Source organism: Hypanus sabinus, chromosome 10 (genome assembly GCF_030144855.1).
Source record: "Hypanus sabinus isolate sHypSab1 chromosome 10, sHypSab1.hap1, whole genome shotgun sequence".
Classification (NCBI taxonomy): domain Eukaryota; kingdom Metazoa; phylum Chordata; class Chondrichthyes; order Myliobatiformes; family Dasyatidae; genus Hypanus; species Hypanus sabinus.
The window spans coordinates 110,546,828-110,573,940 of record NC_082715.1 but is presented as its reverse complement, the minus strand read 5'-3'; the positions used below and the strand labels follow the sequence as shown (position 1 = coordinate 110,573,940).

At 40.3% G+C, this 27,113-nt stretch overlaps 1 protein-coding gene across 1 annotated transcript in view; it reads right to left on the bottom strand.

Moving 5' to 3' along the window:
- Positions 1-27,113, bottom strand: part of LOC132401347 (dynein axonemal heavy chain 8-like) — a 674,688-nt gene that overhangs the window by 266,929 nt on the left and 380,646 nt on the right. The window contains exons 53-60 of the mRNA XM_059983476.1: positions 26,567-26,701; positions 23,931-24,053; positions 22,369-22,582; positions 14,458-14,567; positions 11,169-11,332; positions 7,027-7,219; positions 5,024-5,146; positions 1,568-1,698 (exon numbers count right to left, since the gene is read on the bottom strand). Coding sequence (XP_059839459.1) covers positions 1,568-1,698; positions 5,024-5,146; positions 7,027-7,219; positions 11,169-11,332; positions 14,458-14,567; positions 22,369-22,582; positions 23,931-24,053; positions 26,567-26,701 — 1,193 coding nt within the window. The remainder of the gene's footprint in view (positions 1-1,567; positions 1,699-5,023; positions 5,147-7,026; positions 7,220-11,168; positions 11,333-14,457; positions 14,568-22,368; positions 22,583-23,930; positions 24,054-26,566; positions 26,702-27,113) is intronic.

Genomic DNA, 27,113 nt, shown 5'->3' with positions numbered 1-27,113 from the left:
TAAACTCAATTATGCTACCCAATTTACAACAAATACAAACATTATTTTAATTGGTAACCACGTATTGAATTTTCCTCAGCTTCATTTAGATATCCTCTGATATTGTCTACATTAACTTAAATAATTTTCACATTGGAGACCTGTATGAAAAGTAAGAGCCCATTCAGGGCAATCTGACAAAATGAACCTAAAATCAACTTGGTGATACAAGGCAGAGGGTGATGATGAAGGCTGCTTTTGTGACTGGAAGTGTGTGACCAGTGGTGCACCACATGGATCAATGCTGGGACCCTTTTTGCTTGTTATTTGCATTAACACTCAGGATAGAAATGTAATCGATATGGTTAGTAAATTCAAATGTGAATCAAAAATTGATGGTGATGGTATTTGGCTACAGAATTATACTGATGAATAGTAGATATAGGTTGGAGTTTAGAAGAATGAGGGGGGATCTCACTGAAACCTGTTTAATATTGAAAGGCCTAGATTGAGTGGATGTGGAAAGGATGTTTCCTTTGTGGAGGAGTCTAGGACCAGAGGGTACAGCCTCAGTATAGAAGGATGTTTCTTTGGAACACAGATGAGAAGGAATGTCATTAGTCAGAGGGTGGTAAATCTGTGGATTCATTGCCACAGACAGCTATGGAGGCCCAGTCATTGGGTATATTCAAAGCAGAGGCTGATGGTTTCTTGATTAGTAAGAGCGTCAAAGGTTAATGGAGAGAAGGCAGGAGAACAGGGTTGAGAAGAATAATAAAACAGCCATTATTAAGTGGTGGAGCAGACTAGGTGGGCCAAATGGCCTAATTATGCTCCTATGTCTTATGATCTTTAGATAAAATAACCGAGAGGGGCATTTGATCAGGTATAAAAATTATAAGAACTTATATAAGGTAGATAATGAATATCTTACTGCTTAGCAAAGATATCTACATATATCAAGAGGGCATAGGTTTAAGATAAGGGGCAGGAGATTTAGATGGAATCTGGGGATTCTATTCAATCTCTCCTTGTACACCAGAAGTTCCATCTGTGGAACCCGTACAGTAAATCTTTGCTGTTCTTCCTCTTTGCTAAGTACATCTTTCCTAAGGTAAGTGAACAAACTGTACCCAACACTCTAGGCATACTCTCACCAAGGCCCAAGGTAACTGCTGGAAGAGTTCCTCACTGCTGTTTTCATATCTAACAAAGATTAGTAACCATATAGTATTAATTTGCAGAGAAAGGAGGAGGAGAGTGCAAAGGCAATATCCATGATCGAGTCAAAACCAAGAGAAACTAAATAATATAAGTGGTGGTGATACAAGCTAAGAGGGAAAATATTAACAATTGTTTAGCTGGGATCCAATGTAGTAAAGCAAGCAACAGGATGGATTGTATCTGAACTAAGAATAATCTTTGCTTGATCTTTTTTAGGAATACTTCCAAAACTGTGAAAGAAATTAAGTACAGAATGCTTATGGAGTGGACCATTGCCCATTTCATGACTTTGCAAGAAGATTGATCTAATTTAGTCTGTGAATGTTGCTTTCTATCATAAAATGCTGCAATTTGTTGCATATACCTTGATAAAGTGATCTGAAAGATTTTATATCCAGCAATGAAGGATGCCAACTTTGTTAAGCTTTGTTTTCCAGAACCACCAACTCCAACCAGCAAAGCATTTCCACAATCTGTTCGAATTATACGAGATATCTGTAAAATAATTTTTTTGCAGTTTTAGAGGTAAGAAAGACTTTTCTCTGTCAAAGACACAGTGTAAACAACCAAGGCTGATCACTGTCATTGCAGCACAAAAGCAAAGTATCAAAGCCAATTTCACAGAAATTGTCATCCACTTTATCTGCCAAGGGAATGCTCTCCTACCATTCCGGGAGTGCTGTCAGGCAGCCACTGAAGGAGCTGAGCACCATGATCAGCAGTCACCAAACAGCACACCCTGCTGCCTTCTCTATCATCACAGGGAATTTCATCCAGAAAAACTTGAAAACGTTTCTGAACAACTACCACCAAAATATCACCTGTGGAGCCAGAGAAGCCAAAGCCCTTGTTATGACACCATCAAGCATGCTCCACACCTACACCTTGTAAAGTCCGATCACCTGGCTGGACTTCTACTCCCAGTGTATATGCAGAGACTAAAGACTGCAACACCAGTGGTGAGAACCAAGGAGATATGGTCAAGGGAGACGGAGGAATGCTTACAGGACTGCTTTGAGTCGGTGGACTTGACAAGACTCAGGGAATCGTCTTTGAATCTGAATGTATATGCCACATTTGTCACTGACTTCATCAAGACCTGTGTGGAGGAGTATGTGTCTTTGAGAACATACTGGACAAACCTAAACCAAAAGTCGTGGATGAAGTAGGATATTCATAAACTGCTGTGGGCTAGATCTGTGGCATTCAAGACCAATGATCCAGACCTATACAAGTCGTCCAACTATGAACTATAGAAGTCTATTGTAAAAGCAAAAAAGCAATTCCGATTGAAGTTAGAGACAGAATTGAATGTATATCAGCACTGGCAGGGAATGCAGGCCAATATTTCCAACAAAGCGATGCTTCATTCGCAGATGAGCACAACACCTTTTTTGCAGGCTTTGAAAGGGAGAATAAAATTACACCTGTGTAAACCCCTGCAGCATTTGGTGACCCTGTGATCTCTGTCTTGGAGGATGACTCGGGAACATCTTTCAAGAGGGTGAACTTTCACAAGGTTTCAATCCCTGATGATGTACTTGGTAGGGCACTGAAAACCTGTGCCAACCAACTGGCAAGAGTGTTCAAGGACACCTTCAGTCTCTCTCTGCTGCAGTTGGAAGTTTTCACCTGCTTCAAGAGGGTAACGATCATACCAGTGCCCAAGAAGAGCAGGGTGAGGGTCCTCAACAAATCACCCACTTTGCACTCACATCTGCTTTAATGAAGCACTTCGAGAGGTTGGTCACGTCTAGAATCAGCTCCTGCCCAAGTGCAGACATGGACTCACTGTAACTTTTCTATCATCACAATATGCCATAGCAGACGCAAATTCACTGGCCCTCCATTTGGCCTTGGACCACCTGGACAACAGCAATACCTACATCAGGCTGCTGTATATTGATTACAGCACAGTATTCAACAAAATCATACCCTCATTTCTAATCAACATGCTCCAAAATCTGGGTTTCTGTACATTCCTCTGCAACTAGATCCTTGACTTCCTCAATGGAAGACCACAATCAGTGTGGAGCAGAAGTAACATCTCCTTCTAGACACTGCTCAAACGCCATCTCTGAACTTGAGATAATAGACAGGCCAATCTTGGTATGATGCCATATTTTCTTCATGAAAGTCAATAGTGAATCACATTTTTATGGTGAATTTGACTACATGGACACTTGTATATGAAGATTATTCTAAATCTATTCAATTGATTAATTTGAATTTCCCTGGCTGTCACAGACAGATTCCAGATCAGCAGTCTAGGTCTATGGACATGGCATCAATAATTTGGCCACCATACTACCATACCCTTGATATGATACAGGATTCAGTAAACAGGATCAATAAATACATTCAATACACACAAAATGCTGGTGGAACAAAGCAGGCCAGGCAGCATCTATAGGGAGAAGCACTGTCGGGCCGAGACCCTTCGTCAGGACTAACTAAAAGGAAAGATACTAAGAGATTTGAAAGTAGGAGGGGGGGGGAATGCAAAATGATAGGAGAAGACTGGAGGGGGTAGAATGAAATTAAGAGCTAAAAAGATGATTGGCAAAAGTGATACAGAGCTGAAGAAGGGAAAGGATCACCAGATTGATTCCTGGGATGGCAGGACTTTCATATGAAGAAAGACTGGATCGACTAGGCTTATACTCACTGGAATTTAGAAGATTGAAGGGGGGATCTTATTGAAACATATAGAATTCTAAAGGGATTGGACAGGCTAGATGCAGGAAGATTGTTTCTGATGTTGGGGAAGTCCAGAACGAGGGGTCACAGTTTAAGGATAAAGGGGAAGCCTTTTACGACCGAGATGAGGAAAAACTTCTTCACACAGAGAGTGGTGAATCTGTGGAATTCTCTGCACAGGAAACAGTTGAGGCCGGTTCATTGGCTATATTTAAGAGGAAGTTAGATATGGCCCTTGTGGCTAAAGGGATCAGGGGATATGGAGAGAAAGCAAGTACAGGGTTCTGAGTTGGATGATCAGCCATGATCATACTGAATGGCGGTGCAGGCTCAAAGGGCCCAATGGCCTACTCCTGCACCTATTTTCTATGTATCTATGTTTCTATGGGACAGGAGGCCTTGGGAGAAAGAAAGGGGGAGGGGAGCACCAGAGGGAGATGGAGAACAGGCAGGGTGATGGGCAGAGAGAAAAAAACAAACAACTAAATATATCAGGGATGGGGTAAGGGGAGGGGCATTAACGTAAGTTAGAGAAGTCAATGTTCATGCCATCAGGTTGGAGGCTACCCAGCCAGTATATAAGGTGTTGACCCTCCAACCTAAATGTGGCTTCATCTTGACAGTAGAGGAGGCCATGGATAGACGTATCAGAATGGGAATGGGACGTGAAATTAAAATGTGTTCCCACCCCCTCCAGTCTTCTCCTATCATTTTGCATTTCCCCTTCCCCCTCCTACTTTCAAATCTCTTACTATCTTTCCTTTCAATTAGTCCTGATGAATGGTCTTGGCCCGAAACGTTGACAGCGCTTCTCCCTATAGATACTGCCTGGCCTACTGTGTTCCACCAGCATTTTGTGTGTGTTGTTTGAATTTCCACCATCTGCAGATTTCCTCGTGTTTGCTCAATAAATACATTATTTAGTTTACAGGATCAGGTTTGTGGAGAAGTCCTAACCTTGAATGGTCTTAACCTACTTGACACGTACTGAACTAAAAGGCCTATTGATTTAGCTGCAGTCCAACTAATAAGCCTTCCATATTAAAATAAAATCTCTTTTGCAATGTATTTTAGAAGGAGGCTGTGATTTTAGATCATTATTAGAATTTTCATATCTCACTTTCATCAGGTGCAGCATTGCATCTTTGAAGAAGACTAGATCAAGATATCCTGATCGGACACCTTCATTATGTTGTGCCTGATAAAACTGTAATCTTTCAGTCAGGAATTCAAAGTTTGGCACCTGAAACATATTCAGTTGTAAGCGTTAGAAAATCAAAGCTAAATGTATAAAGATAATGACATGATATTTATCACAGAACTAGTATGACTCCTACTTCCTAAATAACCTAAACTTACTCATCATACTGCTTGATCTTTGAAAATGAAATAATAATTTTGCACAACAAGGTAATAAAATGCAGATATCTAATTTTCCGTTGCCATTCATCAGAATATATACAATGATTAAAAGAGAAAGAAAAGTGTGCAAATCTCTGTTTCTGTATCCTATCCATATGAGTTACCTGGGATTAAAAAAAAACAATTCCCAGGAAGGACACAGGCAATGTTTTGCCTGGATCAAGATTAAGCATTAATATTCTATTTTAAGGTGGAATGGCTAATAAGCCCCCACATCTCACCCCACTTTCTTTGAAAATGTTTAATTGTATAACTAAATTACAAATTATGGAACAGCTGAACTTTAGGAACATGGGAGTATGGGAATCTATCAACAACTTGGCTCAAACAAACACAGGGAGGACCAAGGCTGATCAAGATTTCTAAACATGGGAAAGAGGTCCACTTCTAAGATGAAGGTTCCTGGAATCATTGTATTTAATGCAGATAAGTGTAAGATTGCACTTTGAGAGGACAAACCAAAGTAGGCCTTACAAGGTGAGCAGTGGGGCACTGAGGAGAATGGTAGAACAGAGGGATCTAGGAATACAGAACCTTGAAAGTGTCTTCACAAGTAGCAAACTTTTGGCACACTGGCCTTCATAAATCCATGTATTGAGAACAGGAGCTGGAATGATATATTGAAGTTGCACAAAACATTGAGGCCTTATATGGAGCAGTGTGTGCAGTTCTGGTTAACTACCTACAGGAAAGATAATAGCAAGATTGAAAGAGTGTACAGAAAATTTACAAGGATGTTGTCAGAACTTGAGTTAAGTGAAAAGGCTGACTAGGTGAAGACTTTATTCCCTAGAGCATAGCAGAATGAGGGGAGATTTGATTGAGGTATTCAATATTATGTGGAATATAGATTTGATAAATGCAAGCAGGCTTTTCCACTGAGGTTGGGTGAGAGCAGAACTAAAGGTCACGGGTTAAGGTGAATGTTGATACTCTTAAGGGGAACATGAGGGGGAACTTCTTCACTCAGAGGGTAGTGAAAGTGTGGAATGAGCTGCCAGCAGAAGTGGTGAACTTGAGGTTGATTTCAACATTTTAGAGAAATTTGGATTGGTAAATGGATGGGAGGGGTATGGAGAGATATGGTCTAGGATCAGGTTTGTGGTACTATGCATTGACTAGATGGGCCAAAGAATCTGGTTTCTGTGCTATGGTGTTCTATGACTTTGACTCTAATTGAAATACCACAGGAGGGGGCCATTCAGCTCACCAAGTTTGTGCCAGATTCATAGTGGAACAAATCAATTAGCATCATTCCTCTGCTCTTTTCCAAAGCTCCTGTAATCCTAGAGATAGAAGTGGGCATGTGAAGATAGCATGGTAAATGCCCATAAATTATTAAATAGGTTGGTCAAATTCTGGTCAATCTTTGGCCTTCCACTTCAAGGTTATGGGTAGGACTTACTGAAGTTCTCATTGTTTATCCTGACTGAAGTAATAGTCAGGACATCTAAGGAATTAAACTTGGGTTCAGGAAATTTGTATTTGCACTTCTGATAATTCTGTATTCTAAATTCATTGTCAGTTTGTGTAAATAGATTCAACAAAAAAATTGCAGTTCTGAGAGAAAATGATAAAAAGAGATGTGGTTAAGGAAGGTAAGAGGATATGATATTTATGAAAATTGAAATTCTCATCCTTATAAGTACTCAGTAGTAGAAGAAACAAAACCACTTTAAAGCTGACAATTCTATAATGTACCAGTTCATAGACTTTTGGAACAACAAATACATAATCTTCAGGTTCGTCACCAGTTGGCTCTGGCATGTCACGAAGAAAATCAACGAAGTATGGCTCTTTGTGAAGCTTTTCTGACAAATCTTTTCCAAGATGGTTTTCAAAACACTGGGTTATTGCATTTTCAAACCACAGTTTATCCTCTTCACTTATAAACCTAGGATAAGATAAAAGCAATATTAATTGTTATTCATTGTATGACTATTGAGGATGAAGCAACATATATTAGTCATAAAACTTTATGTATATCCTTTTAGGGGTGTATAATTTTAGTTAACACAAGTTTAAAAATATATTCACGTGGGCACTGGTAACATTGCAGTTAGTGTAATGCTATTAGAGCTTGGAGCATTGGAGGATGGAGTTTAATTCCAACACCTTCTGTGAGAAGTTTGTATGCCTTTCCTGTGAGTGAGTGGGCTTCCCCCCACAATCCAAAGATGTACCAGTTAGTAGGATAATTGGCCATTGTAAATTGTCCCATGTTTAGGCTAGGGTTAAATAGGTGGGTGCTGGACCAAAAGGGTCTGTTCTGTGCTGTATCTCTGAAATAAATAAATATTCTAGTTATTGCTTGAGCAGACAACACAGCAAAAAGCATTTTACATTCATTTATGAGATAGCATCAGCCACTGTCCATTTCATTCCATAGACATTGCCTGATCTGCTGATTTCCTCCCGTGTACTGCCCTTACATTCCCTTTGTCTGTGTTCTTACTCTTTAAATGCCCTTATTTTTTAAGTTTTACAAACAAAAAGATCATATTGTCCCTCCCTAACAGCATCTATTCATCTATCAATCCCTTGGCTATGTTTACAGCTATTCAACAGTGCAACGCTGTCCTTAGCCTGTCAAGTATACTATATCTCTTTTATCCTATCAAAATCCCATTCTCCAAAGATTGATATAAACTTTTATTCTTTCCTTACCAATTCTAATAAAGGATATTTTATCCAAAACATCAATCATTTGTCTTTTCACAGATGCTATCTGAGCTGCTGACTCTTTCTAGAATTTTCTTTTTTTCCCCCACATTTCCACATCTGTGGGTTTATTTTGTTCTAAGGTGAAAAATCATAACTTCTCCAACTTAAGCTTGAGGCTAAAGACCTTCAACTCAGCACCCATTTAGGTAACTCTTTTCTCCATAGCTTTCACATTTTTTGTGAAGTGTGCATATACAAACAAAAACAGCTGAATGGAAAGGGCTGCTTACTGAAAACCAAATTCCCCCCTGCTCCACCCCCCACCCCCCCAAATTTCAGGGATAAACTCTTCCCTGTGTTTCATCTCCACACTGTCTATCATGGTAAAGGCCAAAGAAACAGACAAAAGAGAATAGGAACAGGGATCAAGGGATCAACCACCAGTCCCTGTCATCTTGATCAGCTATTCAATATGCTTGTGGCCTCCAGCTCCTGTGTGGCAGTTCCACATTACCCTTAATTCCTCTATCCTTCAAATACTTAACCAGCTATACCTTAAACATATTTGATAGCCTGGCCTCGACCACCCTCTGAGACAAAAATTCCCTACCCTTTGACAGAAGCAATTTCACTGCATCTCAGACATTATTTTGCAGCTAGTTCCCTTTGTTTATGATTCTCTTCAATGTTGAAGACATCAGTGAATTTAAGAAGAATCTATTCAATTTTCCCTCCTTCACACTGGTTATTTATAAATTGTGAAGTCAGTGATGATCTCTTAGGACAAAGAGTGGTTAGCATGTAAAACTGAATAAGAAATTATTTTATGCAACGGTTTGAAAATCTTTGGTATTCTATATCTCATATGAGAATGTATATATTTGAGGCTGAACAATCCTCTATGGACATTAGGGAATAGAAGACATGAGCAGCACAGTAGAGCTGAGACACAGGATCAACCATGATCTTACTGAATGGTGATGCAGACTTAGCAATTGTATGACCTTCTGATAGTTCTATTTCTTATGATTTTATGTATTTATAAATGGTAGACTTTGATTTTTGGAGGTGGTTAGTTACAGTTTTTACAGAATCATAGAAAACCTACATCACAATACAGGCCCTTCAGCCCACAAATCTGCGCTAAACATGTCCTTACCTTAGAACTATCTAGGTTTACCCATAACTCTCTATTTTTCAAAGCTCCATGCATCCATCCAGGAGTCTCTTAAAAGACCCTGTTGTTTCTGCCTCCACCACCACCGCTGGCAGCCCATTCCGTGCACTCACCACTCTCTGTGTAAAAAAACTTAGCCCTGACGTCTCCTCTGTACCTACTTCCATGCACACTAAAACTGTGCCCTCTCATGCTAGCCATTTCAGTCCTGGGGAAAAGCTTCTGACTATCTACACGATCAATGCCTCTCATCATCTTATACACCTCTATCAGGTCACCTCTCATCCTCCGTCACTCGAAGGAGAAAAGGCCGAGTTTACTCACCCTATTCTCATAAGGCATGCTCCCCAATCCAGGCAACATCCTTGTAAATCTCCTCTGCACCCTTTCTATGGTTTCCACATCCTTCCCGTAGTTAGGCGATCAGAATTGAGTACAGTACTCCAAGTGGGGTCTGAACAGGGTCCTATATAGCTGCAACATTACCTCTTGGCTCTTAAACTCAATCCCACGATTGATGAAGGCCAATGCACCATATGCCTTGGTAATCACAGGGTCAACCCGCGCAGCAGCTTTGAGCATCCTACAGACTCAAAGCCCAAGATCCCTCTCATCCTCCACACTGCTGAGAGTCTTGCCATAAATGTGACATTCTGCCATCATATTTGACCTACCAAATTGAACCACCTCACACTTATCTAGGTTGAACTCCATCTGCCACCCCTCAGCCCAGTTTTGCATCCTATGAATGCCCTGCTGTAACCTCTGACAGCTCTCCACACTATCCACAACACCCCCAACCTTTCTGTCATCAACAAATTTGTTAACCCATCCCCCCACTTCCTCATCCAGGTCATTTCACAAAGAGTAGGGGTCCCAGAACAGATCCCTGAGGGACACTACTGGTCACTGGCCTCCATGCAGAATATGACCTTCTGTGGGCAAGCCAATTCTGGATCCACAAAGCAATGACCCCTTGGATCCCATACCAACTTACTTTCTCAATAAGCCTTGCATGAGATACCTTATCAAATGTCTTGCTAAAATCCATATACATCTCTACCTTCATCAATGTGTTTGGTCACATCCTCAAGAAATTCGTAAAGCATGACCTGCCCTTGACAAAGCCATGCTGACTATTCCTAATCATATTATACCTCTCCAAATCTCATAAATCCTGCCTCTCAGGATATTCTCCATCAACTTACAAACCACTGAAGTAAGACTCACTGGTCTATAATTTCTAGGGTTATCCCTACTCCCTTTCTTAAATAAGGGAACAACATCCACAACCCTCCATTCCTCTGTAACCTCTCACATCCTCATTGATGATGCAAAGGTCATTGCCAAAGGCTCAGAAATCTCCTCCTTTGTTTCCCACAGTAGCCTGGGATATATCCCATCCAGTCCCAGTGACTTATCTAACTTGAAGCTTTCCAAAAGCCCCACCTCTTTTACCTCCCTCCCTGTCCTTTCTGAAACATCTAAAGCCTGGCACTTGATGTAGCCATTCCTGCCCCTGCACCATCCAAGTCTCCACAACATTATAGCTCCAAGTGTTGATCCATGCTTTAAGTTCATCCGCTTTATTCATAATACTCCTCGCATTAAAATAGACACATCTCAAACCATCATTCTGAGCATATCCCTTCCCTAAGACCTGCCTATCCTCCCTTTCGCACTGTCTCCAAGCTTTCTCTATTTGTGAGCCAACATCCCTTTCCTCCTGGGCTATGTGGTTTGTTGGGCCAGAAGAGCCTGTTCCATGCTGTATCTCCAAATAAAATAAATTTTTAAAATAAAAACAAATAAATAAAGGTATAAAGGTTGATGATCATTAACTCTGGTTAGGATAAACTTACCAAATATTTTGCAATTATTTGTAGACTTCTGAGAGTTTTGAGACAAAGTAAATTCCAATCCATTTAAACTATGATCAAAATTATCCACCCTAATAGAAACAATCGTTTATTAAAATTATCTTCGTTTACAATGTACTTACCTGTCAGCAATAACCCTAGTACATTCATGTTTGAATAATGCCAGCAGTGTCTCTAGATCAGGGCATTCACTGGACTTTATGGTCAGCATTCCCTGCCAGATGCGAGACAGGTCCCTCAGATTAAAGATGTAATGAAATTTAGCTGGAGTGGGCAGCATTTTCACCTAAGAAAAACAAATCACTTTTTAAGGTTAAAAAAGTGTAAATTCTTTTTGAATTGGCAACACCATCTCCTCCACAATCATCTCCAGCACAAGTGAATCACAAGGCAGTGTGCTTAGCCACCTGCTCTGTTCACTTGATATCACTGTGAGGCTAAGTACAGTATATTTATGTATGCTGATAACACCAGGGTTGTTGGGCGAATCAAGGATGGGCTCAAATTTTCACATAGGAGGGAGATTGAAAATCTGGTTGGATGGTGCCACAATAACAACCTCTCACTCAATGTCAGCAAAACCTAAGAGCTGATTATTGATGACAGGAGGAGGAAATCACAGGTCCATGAGCCAGTCCTCATCAGGGAATCAGAGATGGAGAGGGCCAGTAACTTTAAATTACTTGTTGTTATCATTTCAGAGGATCTGTCTTGGACCAGCACATAAACACCATTACTTTCCGGGAAGCTTAGGCAGATTTGGCATGCCATCTAAAACTCCAACAAACTTCTACAGATGCACAGCGGAGAGTATCCTGACTGGTTGCATCATGGCCTGGTATGGAAACACCAACGCCCTTGAATGGAAAATCCTAGAAAAAGTAGGATTTTCACAGCCCAGTACTTCACTGGAAAAGCCTTTGCCACTATTGCCACAAGAAATTAGCACCCAACATCAAGAATCCCCACTATCCAGGCCCTGCTTGCTTCTCGCTGCTGCTATTAGGAAAGCGGTACAAGAACTATAGGTTCCATACCACCAGCATCAAGGACAGTTATTAACCTTCAACCATCAGGCTCCTGAACTAGCATGGATAACTTCACTCACTGAAGTGATTCCACAACCTATGGACTCACTTTCAAGGACTTTAAACTCTCGTTCTCAATATTATCCAGTTAAGTTAGTTAGTTATTATTTTGTACTTGCAGTTGTCTTCTTTTGCACATTGGTTGTCCAGCTTTGAGTATAGCTTTTCATTTATTCCAATGTGTTTCTTTGTACCTACTGTGAATGCTTGCAAGAAAATGGATCTCAGGGTAGAATATGATGACATACAAGTACTTTTATAATGCAATGCCCTGGGTAAGATTCCTACTTCTATGCTGTGAAGTATTTTTAGTTAGCAGGTTTCTGTAAAAGCTGTGTTCTCTGCCAGTAAGTGTGTTTTGGCTTCAGATAAAGATAAGGAGCTGTGTTGTCCAATGTTGTTCCAAGGAGGAAGGGCCAATATTCCTGAGAGAACCAGTTTGTTCAAGATGGTCATTGAAGGAAATTTGGACTGTGATGGGCTTTATGCAGACCTTGGGTCCAGCGCATGAGTAGGGAGATACACCTGATTACTCCAAAGTTCAAAAGTTCCAAGTAAAATTTATAATCAGACTACATACATGTCACCATATACAACGCTGAGATTCTTTTTCAGTGGCAAACTTAGCAAATCTATCCAACAGAAATTGTAAACTGCAAACATCAGGAACCATAAACAAACTGCAAATGCAGATATAAATAGGTAACACCCTGGTTAGGATTTTTACTGCTATGCTGCACGCATTTCATTTAGGAGTTCTGTAAGAGCAGTCTGTTCTGCTTTCAGCCTGTTTGGGTTTGAGCTGAGGTAAGGGGCCTTGTTGACCAACTTCCGAATGTGGTGTCAGCCTATCAAGATGGTGGAACTGGGAGAAGGTTTTGGAGAATGCTGGGCGGAGAGTTTTTATGAGGGACACTGGTGTAGGTTGAGGTCTTTGCTGGTGGGAGTTGGGAAAAGCCAGGAGGGAAGATGACTGAGGATGCCTTCCCTGTTGTACAACGTTCTTTGTACAGATGAGTGTCTTCAAGGAAGAAGGACAAATATTTCTGTGGGAGAGCCTGTTTGGATGGATTTCGAGCGATATTCGGAAGATGCAGTGTATACATCAAAAACAATAGCTTCTGGAAGATTTCAGCTTCACCGTACATGTTTAAGTATAATGGGCCCCTTTTGTCTTTTTCTTTCTTTCCTTTAATAACTGGTTTCTTAAGTTAACATTCTTAAATATATTTCTTTATAATTGTATGCAATGTACAATCAGTTATTTCTTGCCATAAGGCAAATGCAGGAGGCAGTAATGGGCACAGCATTAACACAAACCAGGGTTTGGCAGGAAAAAGTCGTACACACCCTAGATGTATGAAGCCCAAGCAAGGTCAGATTCTTGCCGTGGAGTCCAGTGGCTGTGAGCAAGTGGCTACGGAGCAGCATTTCCAGATGCGCTCAGTAAAAAGGGGTTTCAAATAAATAACAAGCATGAAGTAACAATATAACAGAGCCCTCAAATGAGTGTAGCTATCCCCTTTTGTTCAAGAGCCTGATCATGAGGGGTAGTTTCAGAAATGAGCTCCAACATTATGTGCACATTTTGACTGGTTTAACTATAATGGGCCCTTCTAATTTTCTTTTCTTTTTCTGTAGCTGTTCAGTAAATTTGAAAATTTGGTAAATTGTAATTTTATACTGGTGTACAATCTTAATTTTCTGGTGAACCATAACTTTGCATGGAGCAGTATTTACACAGCATTTGCTACAGTCAATGTTCCTTAATTGGAACATCACAAATTTCTCCTGTCCAGTTGAACCCTAAATCATACTGACCCTGGATGTATATTGCTTTTTAAATATATATTATTTCTGTTTTGCCATGATTTATAATTTGTTCAATATACATACACTGAAATTAATTTACCAATTTATTTATTTATTATTATTTTCTTCTATATTATGTATAGTATTGAACTGCTGCTGCTAAGTTAACAAATTTCACGACACATGCCGGAGATAATAAACCTGATTCTGATTCTGAAAGGTGGTCTTCTCACCGATGAGTCATGCAGCTGTTAGCAGAGTTAGCAAACAAGCCGAGTTTGTGTACGAGACTGGTGAGAAAGTTGCAATAATAAATTTAATTTGAACTTTGCTCATATAATAATAGAATGCAGAATAAACTGAAATGCTCGATATGCTTTTGCATTTCAATTGTAAGTTGCTGTAATTTATTTTACTCCTGTAGGTAGTATGTTTGACACGAAATTTTATTTGATCATGCCCATAATATTCTCTATCTTTTTAAACTAGCTATCTATAACAGCTTCAGTACCTTTGTCCACTGCCAGAGGATCCTGCTAGTGGCTACAAGTTTTGTTATCACTGTACAAATTTCAGGGGTGAAGTTTCTTGAAGACTGAAAATATCCATTTCCAATAACTCCTGGAAAAACACAAACAAAATATCACTGTTATTGTTTGCATTAATAACTAACTTTGGTAATAAGAACTTAATAAAAGCAGATTCAAGTTTAATATTACTGACGAAAAATATCCCAATTGCTGCTGCCCATCTGAAGTAACAGAGCATTGATTCTGACCTCTTATGCTGCCTGTCTGAATTTGCATATTCTCCATGTGACTGCATGAGTTTCCTGTGGCTACTCTGCTAGTAGGCCATAAGACATAGGAGTGGAATTAAGCCATTCAACCCATTGAATCTGCTCTGCCAATTGATCATGGCTGATCCATTTCCCTCTCAAACCCAGTCTCCTGCCTTCTCCCCATTACCTTTCATAATCTGAATTATTGATAACCTATCAACCCCTGCATTAACTACGTCCAATGACCTGGCCTCTACAGTTGCCTGTGGCAACAAATTCCACAGATTCACCACCCTCTGGCTAAAGAAATTCCCCTTCATCCCCATTCTAAATGGATGTCCTTGTATTCTGAGGCTGTGCCCTCTGATCCTAGATTCATCCACTATAGGAAACATCCTCACTACATTCACTCTATCTAAGCCTTTCAACATTCAATAGGCTTCAACAAGATCCCACCTCATTCCTCTAAATTCCAGCAAGTACAGGTCCAGAGCCATCAAATGTTCCACATAATCATTCGTGGTATAATTTTCACGAGCCATCTTTGAACCCTCTCCGATGTCAGCATATACTTTCTTAGATAAGGGGCCTAAAACTGCTCACGATGTTTCAAGTGAAGCCTCATCAGTGCCTTAAAAAGCCTCAGCATTACATCTTTGTTTTTATATTCTAGTCTTCTCAAAATAAATGCTAGCATTGCATTTACCTCCCTCACCACCATATCAATCTGCAAATTAACCTTTAAAGAATGCTGCACGAGGACTCCCAAGTCGCTTTGCCCCTCGGCTTTTTGAGATTTTTCACCATTTAAAAAAAATAGTCCTTACTTCTATTCCTCTATCAAAGTGCACTTCCTGACACTGTATTCCATCTGCCACTTCTCCTAATCTGTCTAAGCCCTTCTGCAGCCTCACTGCTTCCTCAACACAACCTGCTTTTCCACCTGTCTTGGTAACATCCACAAACTTGGCCACAAAGCCATCAATTCCACCATCCCAATCATTGATATACTATGTAAAATGAAGCAGTTCCAACACCAAACCCTGCAGATCACCACTAGTCACCGAAAGCCAATCAGAAAAGGCTCACTTTATTCCCACTCTTTGCCTCCTGACAATGAGCCAATGCTTTAACCATGTTAGTACCTTTCCTGTAATACCATGGGCTCTTAACTTGTTAAGCAGCTTCATGAGCAGCACCTAGAAAAAGGCTTTCTGAAATTCCAAGTACACAACATCCACTGATTATCTTTTCCGCTTCTTATTTTCTCAAGGAATTCCATCAGATATGTCAGGAAAGATTTTCCCTTAAGGAAACCTTTCTATCTTTGGCCTATTTTACAATGAGCTGTCAAATACTCTGAAACTTCACCCTTAACATCTTCCCAACCACTGAGTTCAGGCTACCTGGCCTATAATTTCCTTTGGTCTGCTTCCCTCCCTTCTTCAAAAGTGGAGAGGTATTTGCAATTTTCTAGTCCTCCACAACTATGCCTGAATTTAGTAATTCATGATAGCTTATTACTAATGTCTCCACAATCTTTTCAGCTACCTCTTTCTGAACCCTGAGGTGTAATCTATTCTGGTCCGGCTGACTTATCAAACTTCAGACCTTTCAGCTTCCCAATCACCTTCTGCCTAGTAATAGCAACTGCACTCAATTCTGCCCTCTGACATGCTTGAGCTTCCCACATGCTGCTAGCGTCTTCCACAGAGAAGACCAATGCAAAATACTTAAACAGTTCATCCATCATTTTCTTGTCCCCCATTACTACCTCTCCAGTGTCATTTTCCAGTGGTCCAATATCAACTCTTGCCTCTCTTTTACTCTTCATATATCTGAAAAAACTTTTCGTATCCTCCTGGACATTGGCTAGTTCACTTTCATATTTCACCTTTTCCCTCCTTATGTCTTTTTTAGTTGCATTTTGTTGATTTTAAAAGCTTCCCAATCCTCCAACTTCTGTCTAATTTTTGTTCATATATTTTTGCTCTTTTGCTTTTATGTTGGTTTTGACTTCCCTTGTTAGCCAGGGTTGTGTCATCCTGCCTTTAGAATACATCTTCTTTAGGATATATCTATCCTGAGCCTCCCAGAAATTGCAGCCATTGCTGCTCTGCCATCATCTCAGCTACTGTCCCCTTCCAATCAACTTTGGCCAGCTCCTTTCTCCTACATCTGTAATCCCCTTTACTCCACTGAAATACTGATACATCTGACTTTATCTTCTCTCTCTCAAATTGCAGAGTGAATTTGATTATATTATGATCACTGTCTCCCAAGGATTCCTCTACATTAAGCCCCCTAATCAAATCCAGTTCATTGCACAACACCTAATCCAGAATAGCTCGATCCCCTAGTGGGCTCAACCACGAGCTACTCTAAGAAGTCATCTTGTTAGCATTCTACAAATTCTCTCTCTTGGGATTCAAACTCAGCACCAACCTGAATTTACCAATCTACCGGTATATTAAAATTTCCCAAGACTATCGTAACATTGCCTTTTTGCCATACATTTTCCATCTCCCGCTGTAATTTATAGCCCACGTCCTGACTACTGTTTGAAAGGGTGATGAATACAGGACTGAAGGTGTTAGGTTCGAATGCATGCGATATACGGAATAAGGTAGAAGATGTATGAGTACAGTTAGAGATTGGTAGGTGTGATGTTGTAGGCATCACTGAGTTGTGGCTGAAAGAAGATTACATTTGGGACCTTAACATCCAAGGGTATACATAGTATCAAAAGGATAGGCAGGTAGGCTAAAGGATGGTGTGGTTCTGTTGTCTAAAAACAATATTTTATATGTATGACAGTGCAGTCATTAACTATTATTTTCAAAAAAGGGGAATGCATTGAAACTGAATGCCATGCTGACTTCAACATCTAATGGCTTATTTTAAGGCTTTAAGGGAGATTTTTTAGAAGGAGTGGGAGACCTCTTCCTTGAGCAACCTTCTAAACTTTAGCTTCCATAGACAATTCTCTACTTTGGGAGATATGCTGTGCTACTAAACAAAAGGATTAGTAACTAATGTTTAACACTAGCCTTAAACTAAATCACATACCACTTATTTTTACCTAATAAAACCATAAGACCGGATCAGATATAGGTCCATAGAATCCACTCAGACATTTCATCATGGCTGATATATTATTCGTCTCAACCATGTTCCCCTGTCTTCCGCCCATAACCTTCGAAATCAAGAACCTATCAATCTCCACTTTAAATATATTGAATGACTTGTCCTGCACGGCCTCTATTACAATGAATTCCATAAGTTCGCCACTTCCTGGCTGAAGAAATTCCTCCTCATCTTGTTCTAAAGGGACGTCCTTGTATTCTGAAGCTGTACCCTCTGGTCCTGGACCTGCCAATGATAAGAAACCTCCTCTCCATGTCCACTCTATCCTTTCAATATTCAATAGGTTTTGATGAGATCCCTGCTTATTCTTCTAAATTCCGGTGAGTACAGGCCCAGAACTATCAAATGCTCTTCATATGTTAACCCTTTCATTCCCGGGATCTGTCTCATAAACCTCCTTTGGATCCTCTCCAATGCCAGAACATCCCTCCTTCGATAGAGAGACCAAAACTGCTCACAATACTCCAAATAAGATCTGACCGTTGCTTTATAAAGCCTCAGCATTATGTCCCTGGTTTTATCATCTAGCCTTCTCAAAACAAATGCTAATATTGCATTTGTCTTCCTTACCACCAACTCAATCTGCAAAGTAACCCTAAGGGAATCTTCATGAGGACTCCCAAGTCCCTCTACCCCTCTGATTTCTGAATTTGTTCCCCATTTAGAATATAGTTGCACCTTTATTTCATGACCATACACTTCCTGAACTGTATTCCATCTGACACTTCTTTGCCCATTCTCCCAATTTGACCAATTGCCCTGTTTCTTCAACATTTCCTGCCCCTCCACTTATTTTTGTATCATCCACAAACTTGGCCTGTAATACCATGGGCTCCTATCCTGTTTTGCAGCTTCATGTGCAGTACTTTGTAAAAAGCTTTCTGAAAACTCAAGTATTGCCTGTCTCTATCCTGACTGTTCTTTCCCTCAAAAACTTACAACAGATTTGGCAGGTAAGATCTTCCCTCAAGGGAACCATGCTAACTTCAGCCTATTTTATCAAGTGCCTCCAAATACCCTGAAACCACATCCTTAATAATGGACTCCAACATCTTACCAACCACTGAAGTCAGGCTAACTGGCCTATAATTTCCAGTCTTTTGCCTCCCACCCTTAAAGAGCAGTGACATTTGCAATCTTCCAGTCCTCTGGAACCATTCCAGAATCTAGTGATTCTTGAATGATCACTACTGATACCTGTACAATTTCTTCAGCTACCTCTTTCTGAGCCCTGGGGTATAGTCCATCTGATCCAGGTAACTCATTTACCTAGAGACCCTTCAGCTTTCCAACCACTTTCTCCTTAATAATATCACCTACACTTCTGCCCCTGACGCTCTCAAATTTCTGGCATACTGCTGATTGAATTCAAAGGTAAAGACTGATGTGCATTGTGTTTGTCCACCATTTCTTTGTCCCCATTACTACCACCCCTGCATCATTTTCTAGCAGAGTGATATACATTCTCAACTGTCTTTTACACTTTATATAACTGAAAAAACATGTGATATCCACGTTTGCATTGTTGGCCAACTTACTTTCATATTTCATCTTTCACTCTTTATTGCGTTTTAGTTGCCTTCCATAGGTTTATAAAAGCTTCCCAATCCTCTAGCTTCCCACTAATATTTGCTCTATATGCCCTCTGTTTTACTTTTATGCTGTCTTTGACTTCTCATCAGCCACCACTGCCTCATCCTACCTTCAGAATACTTCTTTATCTTTGAGATGTAACTATTATCAGCCTTCCAAATTGTTCCCAGAAACTACAGCCATTGCTGCTCTGCGTCATTCCTGTTAGTGTCCCCTTCCAATCAACTTCAGTCAGCTCCTCTATCACATTTCTGTATTTCCCTTTACTCCACTGTAATACTGATATATCTGATTTTAGCTTCTCTATCTCAAACTGTAGAGTGAATTCTATCATGTTATGATCAGGGCCATAACAAGGAGTCCCTTGCCTTAAGCTCCCCAATCAAATTTGATTCACTATACATGGCCCAATCCAGAACCGCCTTCCTCGAGTGGGGTCAACCACAAGCTGCTCGAAAAAGCCATCACAAATTCCCTTTCTTGGGATCCAGCACCAACCTGATTTTCTCAATCTACCTGCATATTGAAATCCCCCAGGATTACCGTTACATTGCCCTTTCTACGTGACATTTCTAGCTCCCGTTGCAATTTGTACTCCACATCCTGGCTATTGTTCGGAGGTCTGTATGCAATTCCCATCAGAATCTTCTTACATTTGCAGTTTCTAGCCTCTACCCACAGAGATTTTACATCTTCTGATCCTCTGTCATCACTTTTGAAGGACTTGATTTCATTTTTTACTGACAGAGTCACCCCACACCCTCTGCTTAGCTGCCTAATCTTTTGATACAATGTGTATCCTTGGATGTTAAGCGCCAAACAACAATCTTCTTCCAGCCATGTGAGATGGCCACAACGTCACATCTGCCAATCTCTAACTGCACGACAAAACATTATTCCGTATACTGTATGAATTCAAATATAACACCTTCACTATATTCATCAAAGTTCAAAGTAAATTTATTATCAAAATACGTATAGGTCACTATGCACAATACTGAGATTCATTTTCTGGTGGGCATTCACAGTAAATAGAAGAAAAACAATAGAATTAATGAAAGACCACACCCAACAAGACTGACTAACAACCAATGTACTAAAGACAACAAATTGTGCAAATACAAAAATAGGAAAAATAAGAAAAAAAATAATAAATATTGCGAACATAAATGTGAGTCAATGGGTTGTGGGAACAGTTCAGTGAAGAGCAAGCGGAGCTGAGTGAAGTTATGCCTGCTGGTTCGAGAGCCTGATGGTTTAGGGACAATAACTGTTCCTGAACCTGAAGGTGTGGATCCTGAGACTCCTGTACCTTGTTGCTGATGTCAACAGCAAGAAGGGAGCATGGCCTGGATGGTGGGGGTCGCTGATAGTGTTTGCTGCTTTCCTGCAACAACAGTCCAAGTGGATGTGCTCAGTGATGGGGAGGGCTTTACATGTGATAGTCTGGGTCATATCTACAACTTTTTGTAAGCTTTTCCATTTAAGAGCATTGGTGTTTCCAGACCAGGCTGTGATGCAACCAGTTATATACTCTCCACCAAAAATCTACAGAGGTTTCTTAAAGTTTTAGATGACATGCCAAATCTTCACAACTTTCTAAGAAAGTTTTCAATCTTTTCACCCTTTTCAATTTTGCCCCCGTGTTACAAGAAGTTAAATTCATAACCCTTCCTAAATGTTTTGTTTTTTTTCATTTATTCTGGAGATTTTTGTAATCTCCCCTGCACTCTCCATCCCTTCTATATTCTCCACACTTTTCCAAACTGTTGAACCTACTACTTAGTTTAAAGACACTCTTCAAACCATCCCACTAACTTCAATTTTGTCCTGTCATCTGCCTAACCTTCCTTACAGTCTCTCACACACTGCATTTACTTGAATACCAACTGCCCCATCCTCTGATCTACCATTCTGGTTCCCATCTCCCTGGCAAATTAGTTTAAACACTCCTCAATTGCTCTTATCAAACCTGTCTCCAAGGACAGCCTTGAGTTGGGGTGTAACACATCTCTTCTGTACGGGTCATACCTTTCCCAGAAGGGACCCCAATAATACAGAAGTCTGAAACCCCTCCCCCTGCACCAATTCTTCAGCCACACATTCATCTGCCAACTCATTTTATTCTAACCTTCACTGGCACAGACAGCAATCCAGAGATTACTACCCTTAAGGTCCCGCTTTTCAGCTTTCTACCTAATTCCCTATATTCTCTCTTCAGGACCTCATTCCTTTTCCTGCTTATTTCATTGGTACGAATGTGTACCACTAATTCTGGCTTTTCACCTTCCCCCTTTTGGATGTCGTGGACCCAATCCAAGACATCCCTGACCCTGGCAACTGGGAGGCAACACTCCATCTGCATATCTCTTTCACATCCACAGAATCTGCCGCCTGCTCCTCCAATGATGGAATCCTCTATCACTACCGCACTCCTCTATTCCCCCTTCCCTTCTGAGCCACAGTGCAAAAGACCTGGTTGCTGTGGCTTTCCCCTGGTAGCTCACTCCCCCTGCCAACAACTACTTGCCACCTGCAACTTAGGGGTGACTACCTTTCTGTAGATCCTATCTATCACCTTGTTATTCTCTTGTATGAGCCGAAGGTCATCTAACTTCAGCTCCAGTTCTTTAACATGGTTTGCAAGGAACTGCAGATGGGTGAATTTGGTGCAAGTCATATGAATAAAGTTAACTAGATCTCCCGCTGCAAATGCGATTTGAGTTCATTGCTGTTTCAACCCATTCATAAATGAAATTTCCTGCCAGAATACAGGTTCTGGGTGACAATGAGATGTCACAGAACATAGCACAGAACATTGATGAGCTCAACATACATCAGAATGACAGTGGTATTGACTGCTCAAAAATAGGGATCTTACAGAAACTAGACAAGGCTTACCAAAGATTTTATCAATGGAGGAGTTAGTTGGGAGTGTACAGTTGAAGATTGTGAACTGTCGCTTCAGCCGCTGAGGAATGTCATTGCGTCCGCCTCCTGGATGGATCATTGCAGCCATTAATTGCACGTCAACGATTTTAGTAAAGTCTCCTGGTTTGTCTAAGTTATACATTCCTTGCATTTCCACCATCTGACGAACTATTTCATTAGTAATCTGAAAAAAGATACTTAAGTTAACTTCTTAAAATAATCTAAAAATTTCAACATATGGCTCCTAATCATGATAAATTGACTGAGGTTACTTTGTACCAAGCTCATTCATTCAGTAAACAACATTGTCCCATTTGAATATAGAAAATACTGGACACAATCAACAGGTCAAACAGTGATGCACTATCAATAACTCTAGGAGACTGGAAGTAGAGTACAAGATAATAGGCCTTTATTAACAGCGAAAACGGGCACGACCATGTTGAAGACTGTGGGAGGAGCAGTGCCCCAATCACCTTTATATATGGGTCTGTGGGAGGAGCCACAGGGGCAGTCAGCAGAGGGGTGTGTCCAGACAGGTATACATGGTTTACCACAGACAGCATCTGTGGAAAGTGTTACAGTTAATCATTCAAGCTGAGGAACCCTTGTCAGGTCTGGGAAAGAAAGAAAATCACATCAGTGTAGCAGAGAAACGGGGGAATGATGGTTAGAAAAAAAGAACATGGTTGACGAGGCAATAACAAGTGAATTAACAGTCAGTTAGACTACTTTCTCTCTGTAATGTATTGTTCATAGCAAGGCTCCAAGACATGCCTGGCAGGTGAGTCTAGACGAATTAGAAAAGAAAAACTGAGCAAAAATAATGACTGGCAGAAATGACGGAGTTCTGATGCAGACTGAAAGGAAGAGTAAGTTATCTAAAGTTGAAGAATTCAATACAGGATCCTGAAAGCTACCAAGTGCCAAGACGTAAGATGACATGCTGTGCAAAAGCTTGCTTTGGGCCTTGTAACAGTGCAGAAAGCCACGGACACAGAGTCAGAGTGGGTGCAGCATGCTGAATTAAAGCAGCAGGCGACTGGAAGCTTGGGGTCATTCTTGTGGACTGGGCATAAGCACTTCACAATCGAAGTTTGTAATTGGCTTCTCCAGTGGAAGGGATATCACATTGCAATTACTAAATGAAGCACACTTGACAGAAACAAAGTGCATGTATCTTGCTGCTTTACATGGAAAGATTGCTTGAATCCCAGAATGGTGGGTAAAGAGACAAATATTTCATTTCCTCTGTGAAAAAGTGCAGTAAGATTGGTGGGGGGAGGTGCAGGGGGAGGGAGTTGAAAGAGCAAAGTGGGGAAAGAGAATGATTACTTCCATATGGTGAAAGAGGAGAAGAATTATGAAACTGGTATTGGAAACTGCTGTGGATGCTGGAACTGAAAACAGTAAATCTGAGGCAGGTGGGATGAAAGATAAGGACCAGGGGAACTCTGTTCTTGCTGAAGCGAGGAGGGAATGGGGTTGTGGTTTGCATGAGATACATGATATGCAGTCAAAGAATATTTTACCTGATCTCCCCACTCATTGATCACTGGCATGTTGATATCATCAACGAATATCGTCATTTTCCGTCCACTGGGAGGTCCATATGTACTTCCCACTCGTTTTTCCACATAACTTTCAATAGTTCTCTATAAAGATAATGCATATAATTGAGAAAAAGTCACCAAATTATTATATCATACTCACATGTAGAGTCCATCTGCAAAGTACACAAAATGAGTAATCTGATAAACAATTCAGTGCTATTCTGTTGTACCACATGGGTAGTCTTAGCACTCTTCCAAATGTCACAGCCTTCACAGTACAGCTCAAGGACAGAAATCACTGGGAATTCTCAGCAGGTCAGGCAACACTGTAAATGCCAACTCTTTCATCTGTTCCTATTTCTTCTGGGTAATGTATCCATTTTCAAATATCCAACTATTGTCTGCCAGATATTTCCTGTCTCAGAGAGAGTTATTGATGGTGCATCATGGCTGGCATACAAAAACAAGATTTTTCACTGTATAAGCTACATGTGACAATAGTAAACCAGTTATTCGACCACAAACAACTACCCTCACCAGGCTGAACTTGTTCTCACTTTGAGCAATCTCTCTTTCAACTCTACTCATTCCCCAAAAGCATATCTGTAGTAGTAGGAACTGTGCAAGTCCAATCTATCCCTGTCTCTTTGTGCTCAACATGGAACAATCTTTGCTTTGTTCAGATCTTCTCTAGCTTTTTCCCTTACTTCCTCAAAAATAATTTTATATCTGTGCGACTTCCTGTTTTAATAGTGAATTAACAAGATTCACTACCTTTTTACCCACAGGTGCTGCCTGAATTGCCAGCCTTTCAGTACTGTCTGCTTAATTTAAGGTTTACAGCCCTTGAAATAATTTATTCCCAGATTCAAGAATATGTTGTCACTAGATTATCTTCAAGCATTTCTTTCATCTGTATTCAATCAAACTGAGTATAAAAATATTAGTAACCAGGATCCAAAATGCATTACCAAGCATTTGTTATAGATATTAGAGTTTTGTGTGAAAATACAGATTTTATTTTGTGATTGCTCCAACTACATCTACAAGTTTGCAAATGGTATCACCATATTAGGCTGTATCACAAATAACAAGTTAGAGTATAGAAAGAAAGAGAGCTTACGGTGTCATGACAACAGCCTTTCCCAAACAAAAGAGCTAGTCATTGATTTCAAGAAGGCAGAACAATGTACATACAACTATCAATGTCAGTACTGCTGAGTTCGACAAGGAAGAGAGCTTCATGTGCCTCCAAATGAACATCACCAATACTTGTCATGGTCCAAACACATAGATTTCGCCAAAAAAAAAAATTCACTGATGCCCCTACTTCCTCAAAAGGCTGGTGAAATTTGGCACGTCCCTGTCCATCTTTATCGATGCAGCATAGAGAAGCATCTCATCTAGAAGCAACACAGCTTGGTAAGGAAACAGCTCTGCCAGTGAGTGCAAGAAACTGCAGAGTTGTGAGCATATCATGGAAACCAACCTCCCCTCCAAGGGCTCTGTCTACACCTCTCACTGCCTCAGTAAAGCTGTCAACACAATTAAAGATCCTGCCGACCCCAGACATTCTTTTTTTCTACCCTCTCATATTGGATATAACATACACAGACCACCAGGGTCAAGGACAGCATTTATCCTGCTGTTCCAGGCCTATTGAAATAGTTCCCTTGTATGATAAAATGAACTCTTGACCTCCCAGTCTACCTTGTTATAACCCGTTGTCTACCTGCACTGCACTTTCTCTGCAGCTGTTACTCTGTGCAATGTATTGCTTCACCTTGTACGACTTCAATGCACTCTGTAATGAATTGATCTGTATAAACAGTATCCAAGACAAACTTTTCACTCTCCCTCAGTACATGTGACAACATTAAACCCATTCCAATTGCAAAACCCTTCCACTTTCTCATTCAAGTCTTCCGCAGCAAGCTAATTCCAAATCAATGCAGCCAAGGTTCCATGTATCCCATGCCTCATGAATTTTTGAATGAGCCTACAATGGGATGATTTGTCAAACATCTTACTAAAATCCATATATACCACATCCACTGCTTTATCTTCATTTATTTGTCTTGTCACCTCTGACTTCAACAATAACCACAAATGAGCAGCAAAAGCCATCATGTGGAACCACACCATGATTGTCCACTTCCTCCTGAGGTCCCGATCTCATCCCAAATAATTACCCGTAGTTATTCTCTTCTTCCCACTCTCGTCTCCCTGTACTATGATCTCAGACTTGCAACCTGCCCAATCTTTAATCTTGCTCTGCGATGGTACACCTATTTTATCTTACAGTTTTTTTGCTCAAATACAATAAAAATTGGAGGTGTCATGCTCTCCAAAAACTAACATACCCAGACTGATTTGCTCCAAGTACTTAATACAACCTTCCTAGCACCAAAAAAACTCTCAGCCATTGCATATAAAATAAAGAAAACTTGGCTGAATCTTGATAAGTTGCTGGTTACAAATTGAAGTATTATGCTGAAACCCAGGCACCATACTTTAGGCACTGAAGATGATGAAAAGGAGATATCTTACAGTTATTTACAGGCACTGGGTCTATCGGGCTTACTAATAATTCCTATTATTAAATTGTATGTTACCTGGAACATGTAGGGCTCTGTGGCAGAAGAGAAATTCAGACATTTGGAGAGATGTTCCTCTGGATCATACTTCTTCAAATAACCTTTAATCATGACTGTTTTTGCAGTTCCTTGTTCCCCAGTCAGAAGTACTGCCTGTCAGAGTTTGCAAAAACAAATCAGAAAATTAATTTGCCAGCAGTATTTCCCACATTATTTTGCTTTTGAAAACTTAGGAGTTTTACTGGCAAGCCAGGTTGATAAAAAGCTGCATTTCCTTCCCAAAGGTGATCTTTACCTGCTGGTGGTTTTCAGAATTAATAAGTATTACTTTTATTTTCCATTCAGTACACACCAATTATTTACACTTCAATTTTTTAAATTGTTGAGATTTAAGGAAGCACTTACCATACTGTTTAAGTATTCATATTAACTTAGAAAGCAGTGGCACAGAGTAATGCGGGGAATTTGTTCAGCTAGAAAACTCAAAACAGAGGGGTAAGAGGGTTGCTCTGCACCTTCAGTACTTATGGTGATTTCTACATCCCAAAGGCAGTAAGTATTTAAA